At 47.1% G+C, this 18,968-nt stretch overlaps 1 protein-coding gene across 4 annotated transcripts in view; it reads right to left on the reverse strand.

The window, feature by feature from the left end:
- The window catches only part of LOC120062048 (glutamate receptor 1-like), a 193,678-nt gene that overhangs the window by 10,345 nt on the left and 164,365 nt on the right, over positions 1-18,968 (reverse strand). For 3 of the 4 annotated variants that reach the window (XM_039011852.1, XM_039011856.1, XM_039011853.1), the window contains 3 exons: positions 13,198-13,396; positions 12,728-12,975; positions 2,331-2,445 (listed from right to left, as the gene is read on the reverse strand). In XM_039011852.1, the coding sequence (XP_038867780.1) occupies positions 2,331-2,445; positions 12,728-12,975; positions 13,198-13,396 (562 nt within the window). Of the gene's footprint in view, positions 1-1,322; positions 1,438-2,330; positions 2,446-12,727; positions 12,976-13,197; positions 13,397-18,968 lie in introns of all 4 variants that reach the window. The other variant, XM_039011854.1, reaches the window with a different exon arrangement.

An 18,968-nucleotide genomic window follows, 5' to 3' on the forward strand; every position in this document is an offset into this window, starting at 1 on the left:
ATTGTTCAGTTTGGCCGGGCGGCCAGCTCTAGGAAGAGTCTTGGTGTTTCCAAACTTCTTCCATTTAAGAATGATGGAGACCACTGTGTTCTTGGTACCTTCCCCAGATCTGTGCATCGACACAATCCTGTCTCGGAACTCTACGGACAATTCCTTCGACCTCATGGCTTGGTTTTTGCTCTGACATGCACTGTCAACTATGGGACCTTATAAAGACCGGTGTATGTCTTTCCAAATCATGTCTAATCAATTGAATTTACCACATGTGTACTCCAATTAAGTTGTAGAAACATCTCAAGGATGATTAATGAAAACAGGACGCACCTGAGCTCAATTTGGAGTCTCATATCAAAGTGTCTGAATACATATGTAAAGGTTTTTATTGTTAATACATGTGCACAAATGAATAAAAACCTGTTTTCACTTTGTCATTATGGGGTATTGTGTGTAGATTGATGAGGGAAAATGTAATTTAATCAATTTTAGAATAAGGCTGTAACGTAACAACATGTGGAATAAAGTGAAGGGGTCTGAATACTTTCCGAATGCCCTGTATGTGCTGATCTCTGTATGTTTCTATTCCCTCTGGTTGATGTTAGCTAGATCAGCAGAGTGCACTTTACAATAATGTACTTCAACACAATGTAGTAGTACACATAAGGACAATCTCATTCTGACACGAGGGATGCCTGCAACAAGATCACCATCATTCGTTAGCTATGCATCACTCCAAAACAACCTCACAGAAAGTGAATGTTACTCTCTCTCCAAAGAGACATGCCGATATGTATTGCTTAGAGGTACTGTGTACGTAGCTGATGTTCTGCAATAAGGAGCAGGCAGCATACATTATGTTCTTGTGAATCACAACATATGACCTCTAACATATTTGATTTAACAATGTAAACTCCACAGTTTTACCGCAACCATCAAGGTCAGTAGTTCATTCAATCCTTGGCCTCATTATGGAGAGAACAGTGAACGGCTCCCAGTGCCAGAGAGAGAGAGAGAGAGCGAGAGAGACAATCTCAGTCACTATACTAATGAGTACCAGTGGCATGTTAAAGAGAGATAGAGCAAAAGTTTGAGATATAAGGGCTGGACTGGGAACAGACCTTACAGGGCTTTTGTAGTTTCAGACTGGTTTTGGATCAGGGGTTTTGAGGAGGTTGTGAGGAGTGTTTGGGGGCTAGGACTGGTCTAGGATCAGGGGTTTTGAGGAGGTTGTGAGGAGTGTTTGGGGGCTAGGACTGGTCTAGGATCAGGGGTTTTATGCGGGTGTGTTTGGGGGTATAAGGACTGAGTTATAGTGTGTGACTGACCTTGCGTCCGGAGTCGTTGCTGCCACACTCTCCTTTATCGTACCACCATTTGTTCTTTAGTTTGTCTAAAACGGCCTGCTCATTGAGCTTCAACACGGCTAGGTTTACCGGGATCCTGCACGTAGACCACACCACACCCAGGACAGGGCAGGGCCATAACATAAATAACATAGCATAACATATGTTATGTCAGTCATTCAGAACATGTCCAATCATATACCATATCTACGCATCTAGGTTTACTGCACTTTAGCTGTGTCAGTGGTTAGTAGTCTGAACCCTCACACACACACACACACGTTCACTCACAGGCAAGTACATAAAGTATACATCAACATCATTAGCAACATACACATGTACATCAGAGTGAAAGTGATATGTGTTAATACTCCATCTCTCCCTACTGTACGGTAGTAGATGTGTATTACTGTATCACTTTGGGTAACCGGCACACCAGCTGTGAACCCTCTGTTACGGAACACAACACGTCAGAAAAGATTCTGATTCTGGAGTCTATTCCCCTTTAAAAGCTGTAGGAGCATCTAGGTAGTAGGAGATGCTTGGGGACAAAGACACAAACAAACCCAATGCTGCTGTTTGTGTGGAGTCTTCAGCTTGACAGGGATCCTACACATGAATAAAAGACAACCCTTACTTATTCATGAGAACAGGGTAAGGGGTGGGGGGGCTACTAAAATACAAACTGTGCTAATTCCAGACACCCTCTTCCCAGAAAGGCTACAGTAGGAACTGGCTAGGGAGAGAGTATAATGTTTCTCTGTAGTTTTAAGTTGGCCCCTTTACACAGAGTTGAAGCACTTGTTACCCTGCGTGTTGAAGTCGGGGCCATAGAACTATCCATGGCTTGGGAGAGATACAATATCATGTCTCTCTTGTGTTTTACAGAGTCGTCAGGAAGTGTTTCCATCCAGAGTGTCTGAGCAGCTTTGTGATTGGCCAGTTACCCCCCTGGTGGATCAGCGTGGTTGGTTGAAACAGGGTTCTGACCTTGGAGTCCCCGCCCCCGCTGCCACACTCGCCCTTGTCGTACCACCATTTGTTTTTCAGTTTGTCCAACAGGCCTTGCTCGTTCAGTTTTAACACGGCCAGGTTAACAGGGTTTCTTTAGAACGATAATAGATACAATCATAACTGGGTCAGTTTTCCTGGGTTAGGAAATACTAAAAACATTTATTTTATGGACAGGTCTATAAATATATATTTATAGACTGTACAGAGCGATTATGAAAATGTTGGAGCTATATTTTAATAATGATAAATGTATAATGACAAAGTATATGGACAGGTAGGTAAGTAGTTATGATTATGAATGCTGAACTACCTGCATGGCTAAGACTATGGCGATATATGGAGTGAATACACCATGACGTTGATCTGGAGTTTGGACACTCTAAATGCTTGATATACAGTATATTATTTGTATATCTCAATGGACTGAAATGCTTGCTGGCCATACTTGAGTCAGGTTTAAGCACAGAGAGGACAGGACTTATTCGAGGAGGGAGACAGCAGATATTATGGAGATGCTTCAGATATGGAAGTCTGCCTGCCTGTCTCTAGATGATCATGTCCTTTGTGTTTCCACTATGTGGATATGTCTTGCTTTGGAAACTGAGAACTATAAATATCACAACCTCCCTTAACATTCTTAGAGACAGCAATTCAGTGTTCAGAAATGAAGGGCTATCAGCATTCGATCCATACAAATATGCTTAGTTGTTGAGTTTTGAGACTCACTTTAGAGTAGACTGAAGTTTCTCTCACTCCTTTCAGGGTTGATTATTGACTCTAGCATTGAAAGGAAACCACCGACTAGCTCAGCGAAATGAACTACCACATCCATATCTATAGCACCTCTCTGATAGGCTACCTGTCTCTCTCAATCCCAGGAACTGTCTCTCTCTCATCCCAGGTAGAGTCAGACATTGACTTTTATGTGTTAATGTACAGTATATAACAATATACCCTGTTGGTGGGTTAGAGGTCGAGTAGATGAGGCGACAGAGTGCTCAGTGGATGGTTAGAGGTTAGAGGTCGAGTAGATGAGGCGACAGAGTGCTCGGTGGATGGTTAGAGGATAGAGGTCGAGTAGATGAGGCGACAGAGTGCTCAGTGGATGGTTAGAGGATAGAGGTCGAGTAGATGAGGCGACAGAGTGCTCGGTGGATGGTTAGAGGTTAGAGGTCGAGTAGATGAGGCGACAGAGTGCTCGGTGGATGGTTAGAGGATAGAGGTCGAGTAGATGAGGCGACAGAGTGCTCGGTGGATGGTTAGAGGTTAGAGGTCGAGTAGATGAGGCGACAGAGTGCTCGGTGGATGGTTAGAGGATAGAGGTCGAGTAGATGAGGCGACAGAGTGCTCGGTGGATGGTTAGAGGTCGAGTAGATGAGGCGACAGAGTGCTTGGTGGATGGTTAGAGGATAGAGGTCGAGTAGATGAGGCGACAGAGTGCTCGGTGGATGGTTAGAGGTTAGAGGTCGAGTAGATGAGGCGACAGAGTGCTCGGTGGATGGTTAGAGGATAGAGGTCGAGTAGATGAGGCGACAGAGTGCTCGGTGGATGGTTAGAGGTTAGAGGTCGAGTAGATGAGGCGACAGAGTGCTCGGTGGATGGTTAGAGGATAGAGGTCGAGTAGATGAGGCGACAGAGTGCTCGGTGGATGGTTAGAGGTTAGCGGTCGAGTAGATGAGGCGACAGAGTGCTCAGTGGATGGTTAGAGGATAGAGGTCGAGTAGATGAGGCGACAGAGTGCTCGGTGGATGGTTAGAGGTCGAGTAGATGAGGCGACAGAGTGCTCGGTGGATGGTTAGAGGTTAGAGGTCGAGTAGATGAGGCGACAGAGTGCTCGGTGGATGGTTAGAGGATAGAGGTCGAGTAGATGAGGCGACAGAGTGCTCGGTGGATGGTTAGAGGTTAGAGGTCGAGTAGATGAGGCGACAGAGTGCTCGGTGGATGGTTAGAGGATAGAGGTCGAGTAGATGAGGCGACAGAGTGCTCGGTGGATGGTTAGAGGATAGAGGTCGAGTAGATGAGGCGACAGAGTGCTCGGTGGATGGTTAGAGGATAGAGGTCGAGTAGATGAGGCGACAGAGTGCTCGGTGGATGGTTAGAGGATAGAGGTCGAGTAGATGAGGCGACAGAGTGCTCGGTGGATGGTTAGAGGATAGAGGTCGAGTAGATGAGGCGACAGAGTGCTCGGTGGTTGGTTAGAGGTTAGAGGTCGAGTAGATGAGGCGACAGAGTGCTCGGTGGATGGTTAGAGGTCGAGTAGATGAGGCGACAGAGTGCTCGGTGGATGGTTAGAGGATAGAGGTCGAGTAGATGAGGCGACAGAGTGCTCGGTGGATGGTTAGAGGATAGAGGTCGAGTAGATGAGGCGACAGAGTGCTCGGTGGATGGTTAGAGGTTAGAGGTCGAGTAGATGAGGCGACAGAGTGCTCGGTGGTTGGTTAGAGGATAGAGGTCGAGTAGATGAGGCGACAGAGTGCTCGGTGGATGGTTAGAGGTTAGAGGTCGAGTAGATGAGGCGACAGAGTGCTCGGTGGTTGGTTAGAGGATAGAGGTCGAGTAGATGAGGCGACAGAGTGCTCGGTGGATGGTTAGAGGATAGAGGTCGAGTAGATGAGGCGACAGAGTGCTTGGTGGATGGTTAGAGGTTAGCGGTCGAGTAGATGAGGCGACAGAGTGCTCGGTGGTTGGTTAGAGGATAGAGGTCGAGTAGATGAGGCGACAGAGTGCTCGGTGGATGGTTAGAGGTTAGAGGTCGAGTAGATGAGGCGACAGAGTGCTCGGTGGTTGGTTAGAGGATAGAGGTCGAGTAGATGAGGCGACAGAGTGCTCGGTGGTTGGTTAGAGGTTAGCGGTCGAGTAGATGAGGCGACAGAGTGCTCGGTGGATGGTTAGAGGTTAGAGGTCGAGTAGATGAGGCGACAGAGTGCTCGGTGGATGGTTAGAGGTCGAGTAGATGAGGCGACAGAGTGCTCGGTGGTTGGTTAGAGGTTAGCGGTCGAGTAGATGAGGCGACAGAGTGCTCGGTGGATGGTTAGAGGTCGAGTAGATGAGGCGACAGAGTGCTCGGTGGTTGGTTAGAGGATAGAGGTCGAGTAGATGAGGCGACAGAGTGCTCGGTGGATGGTTAGAGGTTAGCGGTCGAGTAGATGAGGCGACAGAGTGCTCGGTGGATGGTTAGAGGTTAGAGGTCGAGTAGATGAGGCGACAGAGTGCTCGGTGGATGGTTAGAGGTTAGAGGTCGAGTAGATGAGGCGACAGAGTGCTCGGTGGATGGTTAGAGGTTAGAGGTCGAGTAGATGAGGCGACAGAGTGCTCGGTGGATGGTTAGAGGATAGAGGTCGAGTAGATGAGGCGACAGAGTGCTCGGTGGATGGTTAGAGGATAGAGGTCGAGTAGATGAGGCGACAGAGTGCTCGGTGGATGGTTAGAGGTTAGCGGTCGAGTAGATGAGGCGACAGAGTGCTCGGTGGATGGTTAGAGGTTAGAGGTCGAGTAGATAAGGCGACAGAGTGCTTGGTGGATGGTTAGAGGATAGAGGTCGAGTAGATGAGGCGACAGAGTGCTCGGTGGATGGTTAGAGGATAGAGGTCGAGTAGATGAGGCGACAGAGTGCTCGGTGGATGGTTAGAGGATAGAGGTCGAGTAGATGAGGCGACAGAGTGCTCGGTGGATGGTTAGAGGATAGAGGTCGAGTAGATGAGGCGACAGAGTGCTCGGTGGTTGGTTAGAGGTTAGAGGTCGAGTAGATGAGGCGACAGAGTGCTCGGTGGATGGTTAGAGGTCGAGTAGATGAGGCGACAGAGTGCTCGGTGGATGGTTAGAGGATAGAGGTCGAGTAGATGAGGCGACAGAGTGCTCGGTGGATGGTTAGAGGTTAGAGGTCGAGTAGATGAGGCGACAGAGTGCTCGGTGGTTGGTTAGAGGATAGAGGTCGAGTAGATGAGGCGACAGAGTGCTCGGTGGATGGTTAGAGGTTAGAGGTCGAGTAGATGAGGCGACAGAGTGCTCGGTGGTTGGTTAGAGGATAGAGGTCGAGTAGATGAGGCGACAGAGTGCTCGGTGGATGGTTAGAGGATAGAGGTCGAGTAGATGAGGCGACAGAGTGCTTGGTGGATGGTTAGAGGTTAGCGGTCGAGTAGATGAGGCGACAGAGTGCTCGGTGGATGGTTAGAGGTTAGAGGTCGAGTAGATGAGGCGACAGAGTGCTCGGTGGATGGTTAGAGGATAGAGGTCGAGTAGATGAGGCGACAGAGTGCTCGGTGGATGGTTAGAGGTTAGAGGTCGAGTAGATGAGGCGACAGAGTGCTCGGTGGTTGGTTAGAGGATAGAGGTCGAGTAGATGAGGCGACAGAGTGCTCGGTGGTTGGTTAGAGGTTAGCGGTCGAGTAGATGAGGCGACAGAGTGCTCGGTGGATGGTTAGAGGTTAGCGGTCGAGTAGATGAGGCGACAGAGTGCTCGGTGGTTGGTTAGAGGATAGAGGTCGAGTAGATGAGGCGACAGAGTGCTCGGTGGATGGTTAGAGGTTAGCGGTCGAGTAGATGAGGCGACAGAGTGCTCGGTGGATGGTTAGAGGATAGAGGTCGAGTAGATGAGGCGACAGAGTGCTCGGTGGATGGTTAGAGGATAGAGGTCGAGTAGATGAGGCGACAGAGTGCTCGGTGGATGGTTAGAGGTTAGAGGTCGAGTAGATGAGGCGACAGAGTGCTCGGTGGATGGTTAGAGGTTAGAGGTCGAGTAGATGAGGCGACAGAGTGCTCGGTGGTTGGTTAGAGGTCGAGTAGATGAGGCGACAGAGTGCTCGGTGGATGGTTAGAGGTTAGAGGTCGAGTAGATGAGGCGACAGAGTGCTCGGTGGATGGTTAGAGGTTAGAGGTCGAGTAGATGAGGCGACAGAGTGCTCGGTGGATGGTTAGAGGATAGAGGTCGAGTAGATGAGGCGACAGAGTGCTCGGTGGATGGTTAGAGGTTAGAGGTCGAGTAGATGAGGCGACAGAGTGCTCGGTGGATGGTTAGAGGATAGAGGTCGAGTAGATGAAGCCGAAGAGTGCTTGGTGGTGGGATGAAGTACACACCAGGGATGAAGCTAGGACAAGGTCAAAACACAACAGTACACACCAGGGATGAAGCTAGGACAAGGTCAAAACACAACAGTACACACCAGGGATGAAGCTAGGACAAGGTCAAAACACAACAGTACACACCAGGGATGAAGCTAGGACAAGGTCAAAACACAACAGTATACACCAGGGATGAAGCTAGGACAAGGTCAAAACACAATAGTACACACCAGGGATGAAGCTAGGACAAGGTCAAAACACAACAGTACACACCAGGGATGAAGCTAGGACAAGGTCAAAACACAACAGTACACACCAGGGATGAAGCTAGGACAAGGTCAAAACACAACAGTACACACCAGGGATGAAGCTAGGACAAGGTCAAAACACAACAGTACACACCAGGGATGAAGCTAGGACAAGGTCAAAACACAACAGTACACACCAGGGATGAAGCTAGGACAAGGTCAAAACACAACAGTACACACCAGGGATGAAGCTAGGACAAGGTCAAAACACAACAGTACACACCAGGGATGAAGCTAGGACAAGGTCAAAACACAACAACAGTCTTCAGGGTAACAACAGTTGAGATCCTGTGAAGTGAAGAGCTATTAATGTAGCAATTCTGAAAGATGAATTCAATCAAACTGGCATCGTATTTCATATTAATTGTACTAAAATGATACTGCAGAATGGTTTCAGACACTGTGAGAATATTCAGTAGACTCCCCTCACAGGTAGACGCTTCTAGATTCAGAACGTGTCCTGTGTGAGAACAAAGGTGTCACCAGGCAATACCTCTAAGGCACATTTGATTGAACAGAGCCCTTGGTAAACAAAAAAGAGGGTGTTCACTAATTTCTGATTCGGACAGAGAATAATTAAACAAATGATAATTTACCCATAATTTATTATAAATTATAATTTACCCACATCTTAAGTGTCTAACCAGAACAATGGGATCTCAATGAATGAAAGAGACCATTCAGTCCGAAATTGTCTCATACTCTCTTACAAAACATTATCTGAGTAATGAAGCCCATCTTCTCTGTCAGTATCAGACATCTGTGAATACCACCGACCACGCTCAGTGTGTGTCTGATCTTAGGCCGCTGGGGGGAGAAAGGAGGGGTTAGGAGTGTATGTGTGTTCCGTGTCTGTGAGCGTGTGTGTGTGTGTGTGTGTGTGTGTGTGTGTGTGTGAGAGAGAATGAGTGAGAGAAAGAAATGGATTGTGAGAAAGGACCTTCGCTGTGTGCATGCAGCCTACAGAGACAGTCCACTAAATTACTATTCAAAGACACTAAATGAAATCTCCCCATAGGAGACTTCTCATTAAAATACATGTTGATTAGGACCCCTCCAAGCTCTTTCTGGAACAGAATACGTGGAGAGGATTAGGACCCCTCCAAGCCCTTTCTGGAACAGAATACGTGGAGAGGATTAGGACCCCACCAAGCCCTTTCTGGAACAGAATACATGGAGATGATTAGGACCCCACCAAGCCCTTCCTGGAACAGAATACATGGAGATGATTAGGACCCCACCAAGCCCTTCCTGGAACAGAATACATGGAGATGATTAGGACCCCTCCAAGCCCTTTCTGGAACAGAATACATGGAGAGGATTAGGACCCCTCCAAGCCCTTTCTGGAACAGAATACATGGAGATGATTAGGACCCCTCCAAGCCCTTTCTGGAACAGAATACGTGGAGAGGATTAGGACCCCTCCAAGCCCTTTCTGGAACAGAATACATGGAGATGATTAGGACCCCTCCAAGCCCTTTCTGGAACAGAATACATGGAGATGATTAGGACCCCTCCAAGCCCTTTCTGGAACAGAATACATGGAGATGATTAGGACCCCTCCAAGCCCTTTCTGGAACAGAATACATGGAGCGGATTAGGACCCCTCCAAGCCCTTTCTGGAACAGAATACATGGAGCGGATTAGGACCCCTCCAAGCCCTTATTGGAACAGAATACATGGAGCGGATTAGGACCCCTCCAAGCCCTTTCTGAAACAGAATACATGGAGATTAGGACCCCTCCAAGCCCTTTCTGGAACAGAATACATGGAGAGGATTAGGACCCCTCCAAGCCCTTTCTGGAACAGAATACATGGAGATGATTAGGACCCCTCCAAGCCCTTTCTGGAACAGAATACATGGAGATGATTAGGACCCCTCCAAGCCCTTTCTGGAACAGAATACGTGGAGAGGATTAGGACCCCTCCAAGCCCTTTCTGGAACAGAATACATGGAGATGATTAGGACCCCTCCAAGCCCTTTCTGGAACAGAATACATGGAGATGATTAGGACCCCTCCAAGCCCTTTCTGGAACAGAATACATGGAGATGATTAGGACCCCTCCAAGCCCTTTCTGGAACAGAATACATGGAGCGGATTAGGACCCCTCCAAGCCCTTTCTGGAACAGAATACATGGAGCGGATTAGGACCCCTCCAAGCCCTTATTGGAACAGAATACATGGAGCGGATTAGGACCCCTCCAAGCCCTTTCTGAAACAGAATACATGGAGATTAGGACCCCTCCAAGCCCTTTCTGGAACAGAATACATGGAGATGATTAGGACCCCTCCAAGCCCTTTCTGGAACAGAATACATGGAGATGATTAGGACCCCACCAAGCCCTTTCTGGAACAGAATACGTGGAGAGGATTAGGACCCCTCCAAGCCCTTTCTGGAACAGAATACATGTTGATTAGGACCCGTCCAAGCCCTTTCTGGAACAGAATACATGGAGAGGACTAGGACCCCTCCAAGCCCTTTCTGGAACAGAATACATGTTGATTAGGACCCCTCCCAGCCCTTTCTGGAACAGAATACATAGAAAACATGGACTGTGGTCATGAGAGGTGAGGTTAGGCGGGTGTTGAGTTGCCTGCTGTAGCTATTACCAAATAATACAAATAATGACAAATACAAAATCAGTTTTTCTAATCATTTCTCATTAAAGCCTCATAACATCAGTCTGCATTGATGATCTGAGTGCTTACAGGAGTAGAGTGAAAACACTAGACAGATGTCTGTTTAAATAGTCCCACAGAGCTTCTGCCCAGATACATTGTTTATGAGAGCTGTGTGTGTGTGTTTGTGTGATTGCTTGTCTGAAGTCAGAAACAGAGAGGGTGAGAGAGAGACAGAGAGCGAAAGAGAGCGAAAGAGACAGAGCGAGAGAAAGACAGAGAGAGAGAGAAAGAGAGACAGAGAGAGAGAGAAAGACAGAGAGAGAAAGAGACCAAAAGAGACAGAGACAGAGAGAAAGACAGAGAGAGAAAGAGAGAAAGAGACCATAGTTGAGGATTCAAAGGAACCAGGCCAAATAAAACTGCACTAGAACACAACACAGAGAGAGAACATAGGAGAACAGAGGAGAACAGAGGAGAACAGAGGAGAACAGAGGAGAACAGAGGAGAACAGAGGAGAAGAGACGAGAAGAAAGGAGAGTCAAGGAGAGAGGAGTAAAGGAGAGGAGAACAAGTGCTTCTGAAGGAGGGACGAAAGAAAGTGGGGGTCAGATTTCCACAGACCACTTCTGTAAGCACTCAGTCCTCTCAGCCTGACCAAGGCCCAAGAGGTGGATGTCAAGGGCGTAGCAAGGCTTCAGCTCTCACAGACACAAAGATATACTGTTCTGCAGTAGTCATAGAGGTTACACAGACACAGAGATACAGTGGCAAGAAAAAGTATGTGAACCCTTTGGAATTACATGGATTTCTGCATAAATTGGTCATCAAATTTGATCTGATCTTTATCTAAGTTACAACAATAGACAAACACAGTCTGCTTAAACTAATAACACACAAACAATATGTTGTCATGTCTTTATTGAACGGCTTCATTTGGCCGACAGACAGCCTAACATTCTCCTGCAAAATGTCTTGATAAACTTGGGAATTCATTTTTCCGTCGATGATATCAAGCTGTCCAGGCCCTGAGGCAGCAAAGCAGCCCCTATCCATGATGCCCCCTCCACCATACTTTACAGTTGGGATGAGGTTTTGAGGTTGGTGTGATGTGTCTTTCCTCCACACATAGTGTTGTGTTTTCCTTCCAAACAACTCAACTGTAGTTTCATCTGTCCACAGAATATTTAGCCAGTAGCGCTGTGGAACATCCAGGTTCTCTTTTTCGAATTTCAAATGTGCAGCAATGTTTTTATTGGACAGCAGTGGCTTCTTCCGTGGTGTCCTCCCATGAACACTATTCTTGTTTAGTGTTTTACGTATCGTAGACTAAGTCTTTAGCTGACGCTCTAGGATTCTTCTTAACCTCATTGAGCATTCTGCGCTGTGCTCTTGCATCTTTGCAGGACGGCCACTCCTAGGGAGAGTAGCAACAGTGCTGAACTTTCTCCATTTATATACAATTTGTCTTACCGTGGACTGATGAACATCAAGGCTTTTAGAGATACTTTTTTAACCCTTTCCAGCTTCATGCAAGTCAACAATTCTTAATATTAGGTCTTTGGAGATCTCTTTTGTTTGAGGCATGGTTCACATCAGGCAATGCTTCTTGTGAATAGCAAACTCAAAATGTGTGAGTTTTTTTAGGGCAGGCAGCTCTAACCAACATCTCCAATCTCATCTCATTGATTGAAATTCAGGTTAGCTGACTCCTGACTTCAATTAGCTTTTGGAGAAGTCATTAGCCTAGGGGTTCACATACTTTTCCCAACCTAAACTGTGAATGTTTAAATGATATATTCAATATAGAAAAGAAAAATACATTAATTTGTGTGTTAATAGTTTAAACACACCGTGTCTGTCTATTGTTGTGACTTAGATGAAGATCAGGTCAAATTGTATGACCAATTTATGCCGAAATACAGGTAGTTCCAAAGGGTTCACATACTTTTTCTTGCCACTGTATACAGCTCTGCAGTAGTCATAGAGGTTACACAAATTGCCATTGTGAAAATATAAAGACACCTTTAACCAGTAGGTCATACATGCTGCTTATGACACAAAACAGCGTGTCAAGTGTTTGATGTTTATAGTGCATGCATCTCAAATGGCACCCTATTCCCTACATAGTTCACTACTTTAGACCAGAGCCCTATGGCACCCTATTCCCTACATAGTTCACTACTTTAGACCAGAGCCCTATGGCACCCTATTCCCTACATAGTTCACTACTTTTGACCAGCACCTTGTGGAACTTGGTCAAAAGTAATGCACAATATAGGGAAAAGGGATGTATCTAGTATCTCCATACAAACAATCTGCATGCAAAAAAGGCTGGCTAAGCCATATCCAGCTCTGAGGCAGAGGTGCAGTTCCACGTCATTACCTGAGGGGTGAGCCCTTGGGCGTGGCGATACCGTATCCTTTAGAGTCCAGGTTCCCCCCCACCTTCATGGTGTCACAGGGTTTCCTCTGCTCGATGTACTCGTTCATGGTCGACTCTAACAGGTAGGCATACTTCCCTTTGGACTTCCTCACCCTCATCACACCCTCGTCTGTGGTCTTCACAAACACTGAGGGGTCGGCCGACTTCATGTACGACCACATCTTCTCAAACACTGCGATCTTAGACCGCTGGGGAGAGAGGAGGGGTTAGGATTGTGTGTGTGTGTGTGTGTGTGTGTGTGTGTGTGTGTGTGTGTGTGTGTGTGTGTGTGTGTGTGTGTGTGTGTGTGTGTGTGTGTGTGTGTGTGTGTGTGTGTGTGTGTGTGTGTGTGTATGTGTGTGTGTGTGAGTAAACTGCATGTACATGCCAGTCAAACAGGTGTGTGTCTATAAGTAAACCACAGGTCTCACCCTGAAGAACTCCTTGGTGGAACCAGCATCTAGAGTTCCGTAGGCGATCTCAGTCTGTTTAGCCAGGTCCTCAGCACTCTCTATGGGCGACACCATCCTCTCCACTGTGAGGAAAGCAGCCAGGTTGGCCGTGTAGGACGAGATGATGATGAGAGTGAAGAACCACCACACGCCACCCACTATCCGCCCTGACAGAGACCTAGAGGGCGAAACAGCCAGAGACAGGAGTTTGAGACATGCCTACAGACACCTACGTACATACCTACACACACAACCCATAGGATATGTCCAGCTACACTTGAAAGGAGAAAGATATAACGGTGACTAACCCCATTCCGTACAAATCTGAGCAACCGCGGCATTCAAACGAGGCTGCAATGAAAACGAATGGGATTGTAGCGACCGTGTTGGTATCAACATCTGGGGTGTGAACTAGGTTTCTATTCAAGCGTTGATTGACATGGTAATGGCTCAATAGTATTGGAGAAAAGTTGAAAAAACTGACCCCACCGACACTGTACGTTAAATTGTGACGTGTCATGACGTAACGTGTGTGTGGCATTATGCACCTCATTCTGTGTGGTACAGCCTCTCTGCAACAGGTGTAGCGCTTCTCTCACAGTTTAAAAACAAGAAAGGGACAGGGACAGGGGAAGGGTAAAGGGGTAAGGGGTAAGGGTAAGGGGGAAGGGTAAGGGGTAAGGGGGAGGGGTAAGGGGCAAGGGGTAAGGGGTAAGGGGTAAAGGGTAAGGGGTAAGGGGCAAGGGGTAAGGGTTAAGGGGTAACAGGTAAGGGGGAAGGGTAAGGGGTAACGGTAAGGAGTAAGGGGTAAGGGGTAAGGGGTAAGGGGTAACGGTAAGGAGTAAGGGGTAACAGTTAAGGGGTAACGGGTAAGGGTAAGGGGTAACGGTAAGGGTTAAGGGGTAACGGGTAAGGGGTAACGGTAAGGGGTAAGGGGTAAGGGGTAACGGTAAGGGGTAAGGAGTAAGGAGTAAGGGTAAGGGGTAACGGTAAGGGGTAAGGAGTAAGGGGTAACGGTAAGGGGTAAGGAGTAAGGGGTAACGGTAAGGGGTAAGGAGTAAGGGGTAACGGTAAGGGGTAAGGAGTAAGGGTAAGGGGTAACGGTAAGGGGTAACGGGTAAGGGGTAAGGGGTAAGTGTAAGGGGGATACCTAGTCAATGTACAACTGAATGCATTCATTATTTGCGTCATCACTGCGAGCCATTATGACTCTCAGATGCCGCGACAGCCGCTGTTCACTTCTGAAGATAACTTTATCGCCACCATAAAAACCTGATTCAAATTCGACACAAACCTTCAAATAGGTATGTAATGACACATTATATCAACTCTTTATAGTGTTTTATCTCCCCCTATTTGAAAGGGGGAGATACGTTGGACAGATCAGGTGAAAAAAGCAGTTTCCCCACACGGCTTATCTCCCCCTTTCACTATCCGCAGCAGGTTTCGCTTCCCCACCCGCCATTTTTAAAAAGAACAGACGGAGCTCCTTGCCTTCTTCAATCATGCAGAAACGGGCAGCATAAAGGTCTCGTCATTGATTTTGCTGGAAAGGGGAGAAATTGTGCTTTACAATGGTATTGATATTTCAGCTGACCTGGAAGTATTATGTTTTTTTGGGGAGCTAAAATAAGGTCAATTGTACGGAACAGAGCGATGTCAGTTACCGTTAACGGAGCCCTACAAAGGTAAACCCATCTGTATAACTCTCCGTTAGGACCTCATTCACTTGCATCTATCTACATTATAACAAACCAAACCAAAGCCTCAGCCTTTCACATGACTCTGACCTATCTAGCATCACATGACAGTATGCATCCTCCACCCCGACTCCCTACAGTACAGCAGTCTCTGTCTGTGTCTCATCATCAGACACCATGCTGTGTCCCAAATAGCACCATATTCCCTTCACAGTGCACTACTTTTGACCAGGGCCCCTATATAGGGAATAAGGTGCCGTTTGGGATACACCCCTGCCTCTACTGTAATGTCATCAAGGCTCTGGGAGAGCTGTGTTAAATGTGCTGAGACAAGATAACTGAGCATCACAAAGGAACTACACCAGATTCATCTCACCTTAAGGAAGCTGCCAGCGTGTTTCACGGAGGCACACACATTAATTGGTGGTGATTAATAACAGGAGGAGGAAGAGGAGGCCACTTAGTCACAGCTTTTCAAAAACAAACCACTGATTTGTCGGAAGCCAATTCCCCTAGTACCTTTCTCTGTGTCTCGGGAAGTGTCCCAAATGGAACCCTATTGCCTTTATGGTGCACTGCGTCTGACCAGGGTCATGTGATAGGCCATATAGGGAACAGGGTACCACACGGGCTGTAGCTCCGTCTCTCTGCCCCAGGAGAACACGACTGAGCACTAACGATTAACTGTATCTCTGTTACGTACCATTCTCTTCTCTGGCACGTCAGACTCAGAGAGAGTACAGGACAGAGAGAGTACAGGACAGAGAGAGTACAGGACAGAGAGAGTACAGGACAGAGAGAGTACAGGACAGAGAGAGATAGAGAGCTTTTACGATCAACAATAAGCTGAAGCGAAAACAAAAAAGGGTTCCAGGGTTTAGTCTTCGTGTAGTTAGTGAAGTAGAACATTAAAAGGAAGATTGAACAAGAAAACAAGAGGGAAACTATTTAGGATGAGAGAAGATAGGAGGATGATGAAAAAGTTACAAGGCCTGAGAAGAGACGGAAAGAGGGTATGAGTGAAAGAGAAGAGAGGGAAAAGAGCATATGTGGAGACCTACCACCGTGTTAAACCTGAGCAGGCTTTAGGTGGAGGAGGATATGTCTGCATGTCTGTCCATCTGGGTATACTATATCCCTTCCTCTCTATCCCTCCTTCCATGCATGCTCCCACCCCCTGCTTCTCTTCTCTCTCTCTCTTTTTATTTAACCTTTATTTAATTAGGCAAGTTAGTTAAGAACAAATTCTTATTTACAATGACGTCCTACCCCCGCCAAACCCTCCCGTAACCCGGACAACGCTTGGCCAGTTGTGCAACACCCTATGGGACTCCCGATCACAGCCAGCTGTGATTCAGCCCAGGATCGAACCCGGGTCTGTAGTGACGCGTCTCGCACTGAGATGCAGTGGCTTAGACCACTGCGCCACTCGGGAGCCCTCCTAGCTCTCTGTCTCTCTCTCTCTCTCCCTACCCCTCACACCCTCCCGTCTCTCTCCCTCTCTTTCTCCCTCACTCTCGCTCTCTCTCTCTCTCTCTCTCTCTTCCTAACCCTTACCCTTTTCACTATCTCATCATCTCTTTCTCACTCTTATCTACGAACAGTCTAATTAGTACTAATCAATCATCACCAACATATAAACCCCAAACTGTACAGCAGGGGTTCTCAAAGTGAGGTCCATGGTCCTGAAGGGGGTCCGCTGCAAGATCTCAAAATAGAAAATACACTGAACAAAAATATAAATGCAACATACAATTTTACTGGGTTACAGTTCATATAAGGAAATCAGTCAATTGAAATAAATAAATTAGGACCTAATCTATGGATTTCACATGACTGGGAATACAGATATACATTTGTTGATCACAGATTTTAAAAAAGCAGGGGTGTGGATCAGAAAACCAGTCAGTATCTGGAGTGACCACCATTTGCCTCATGCAATACTACCCCACCCATTTTTTTCACTGTCATTTAAGGCAAAATGTGTAGAATTGCATGATATCAGCTTTAAAGCTGCAACAACAAACATGTCTTTGCCTCATGACAAAATGTGTAGAATTGCAGGAAATGTGTTTTCTCTCCGATGCCAAGAGGCGAGCCTTTTAATCGTTCATTCCCTGGGCCCAAGACTTGGTTCGTCCAGCCACGCTGTTCATTCCCTGGGCCCAAGACTTGGTTTGTCCAGCCACGCTGTTCATTCCCTGGGCCCAAGACTTGGTTTGTCCAGCCACGCTGTTCATTCCCTGGGCCCAAGACTTGGTTTGTCCAGCCACGCTGTTCATTCCCTGGGCCCAAGACTTGGTTTGTCCAGCCACGCTGTTCATTCCCTGGGCCCAAGACTTGGTTTGTCCAGCCACGCTGTTCATTCCCTGGGCCCAAGACTTGGTTCGTCCAGCCACGCTGTTCATTCCCTGGGCCCAAGACTTGGTTTGTCCAGCCACGCTGTTCATTCCCTGGGCCCAAGACTTGGTTTGTCCAGCCACGCTGTTCATTCCCTGGGCCCAAGACTTGGTTCGTCCAGCCACGCTGTTCATTCCCTGGGCCCAAGACTTGGTTCGTCCAGCCACGCTGTTCATTCCCTGGGCCCAAGACTTGGTTTGTCCAGCCACGCTGTTCATTCCCTGGGCCCAAGACTTGGTTTGTCCAGCCACGCTGTTCATTCCCTGGGCCCAAGACTTGGTTTGTCCAGCCACGCTGTTCATTCCCTGGGCCCAAGACTTGGTTTGTCCAGCCACGCTGTTCATTCCCTGGGCCCAAGACTTGGTTTGTCCAGCCACGCTGTTCATTCCCTGGGCCCAAGACTTGGTTCGTCCAGCCACGCTGTTCATTCCCTGGGCCCAAGACTTGGTTTGTCCAGCCACGCTGTTCATTCCCTGGGCCCAAGACTTGGTTTGTCCAGCCACGCTGTTCATTCCCTGGGCCCAAGACTTGGTTCGTCCAGCCACGCTGTTCATTCCCTGGGCCCAAGACTTGGTTCGTCCAGCCACGCACTGCAGAAATCATAGTAAAACTCATTGTAGGCTATTTTTAAATGGCACTGGAGTTGTGTTCTGATTAGAAATGGGTCACTGGTGAATTTTCTATCACAAAAGTGGTCCCCAGTCCCAAAACGTTTGAGAAGCTCATACAGTACAGTGCTGCAGTGAACATCAGTGAAACACTATGAAGGCTGCTTACAGTACCAGGTGGTTTAGAGCAGCGCCATCATTTCACTACCCCATTAAAACAATGATTAATGATTCATTCACAACTATTGATGACCGCTAAACATTATATTTAATGGTTATGTTAATATGGAACAGGTATGGGATGCTTGTGTGCATAAGAGTGAATGTCTGTGTGTATCAGAAAAGGAGCAGGTCCAGGCGTGCTCCCAGCAGCCAAACAAAACCAAAGCCCTCTCTAACCATCCTCTAACCATCCTCTAACCATCCTCTAATCATCCTCTAACATCCTCTAACCATCCTCTAATCATTCTCTAACCATCCTCTAATCATCCTCTAACCATCCTCTAACCATCCTCTAACCATCCTCTAATCATTCTCTAACCATCCTCTAATCATCCTCTAACCATCCTCTAATCATCCTCTAATTATCCTCTAATCATCCTCTAACCATCCTCTAACCATCCTCTAATCATCCTCTAATATCCTCTAATCATCCTCTAACCATCCTCTAACATCCTCTAACCATCCTCTAATCATCCTCTAACCATCCTCTAACCATCCTCTAACCATCCTCTAATCATTCTCTAACCATCCTCTAACCATCCTCTAATTATCCTCTAACCATCCTCTAACCATCCTCTAATCATCCTCTAATTATCCTCTAACCATCCTCTAATTATCCTCTAATCATTCTCTAACCATCCTCTAATCATCCTCTAACCATCCTCTAATCATCCTCTAACCATCCTCTAATCATCCTCTAACCATCCTCTAATCATTCTCTAACCATCCTCTAATCATTCTCTAACCATCCTCTAATCATCCTCTAACCATCCTCTAACATCCTCTAACCATCCTCTAATCATCCTCTAACCATCCTCTA

Source organism: Salvelinus namaycush, chromosome 17 (assembly GCF_016432855.1).
Source record: "Salvelinus namaycush isolate Seneca chromosome 17, SaNama_1.0, whole genome shotgun sequence".
NCBI lineage: Eukaryota > Metazoa > Chordata > Actinopteri > Salmoniformes > Salmonidae > Salvelinus > Salvelinus namaycush.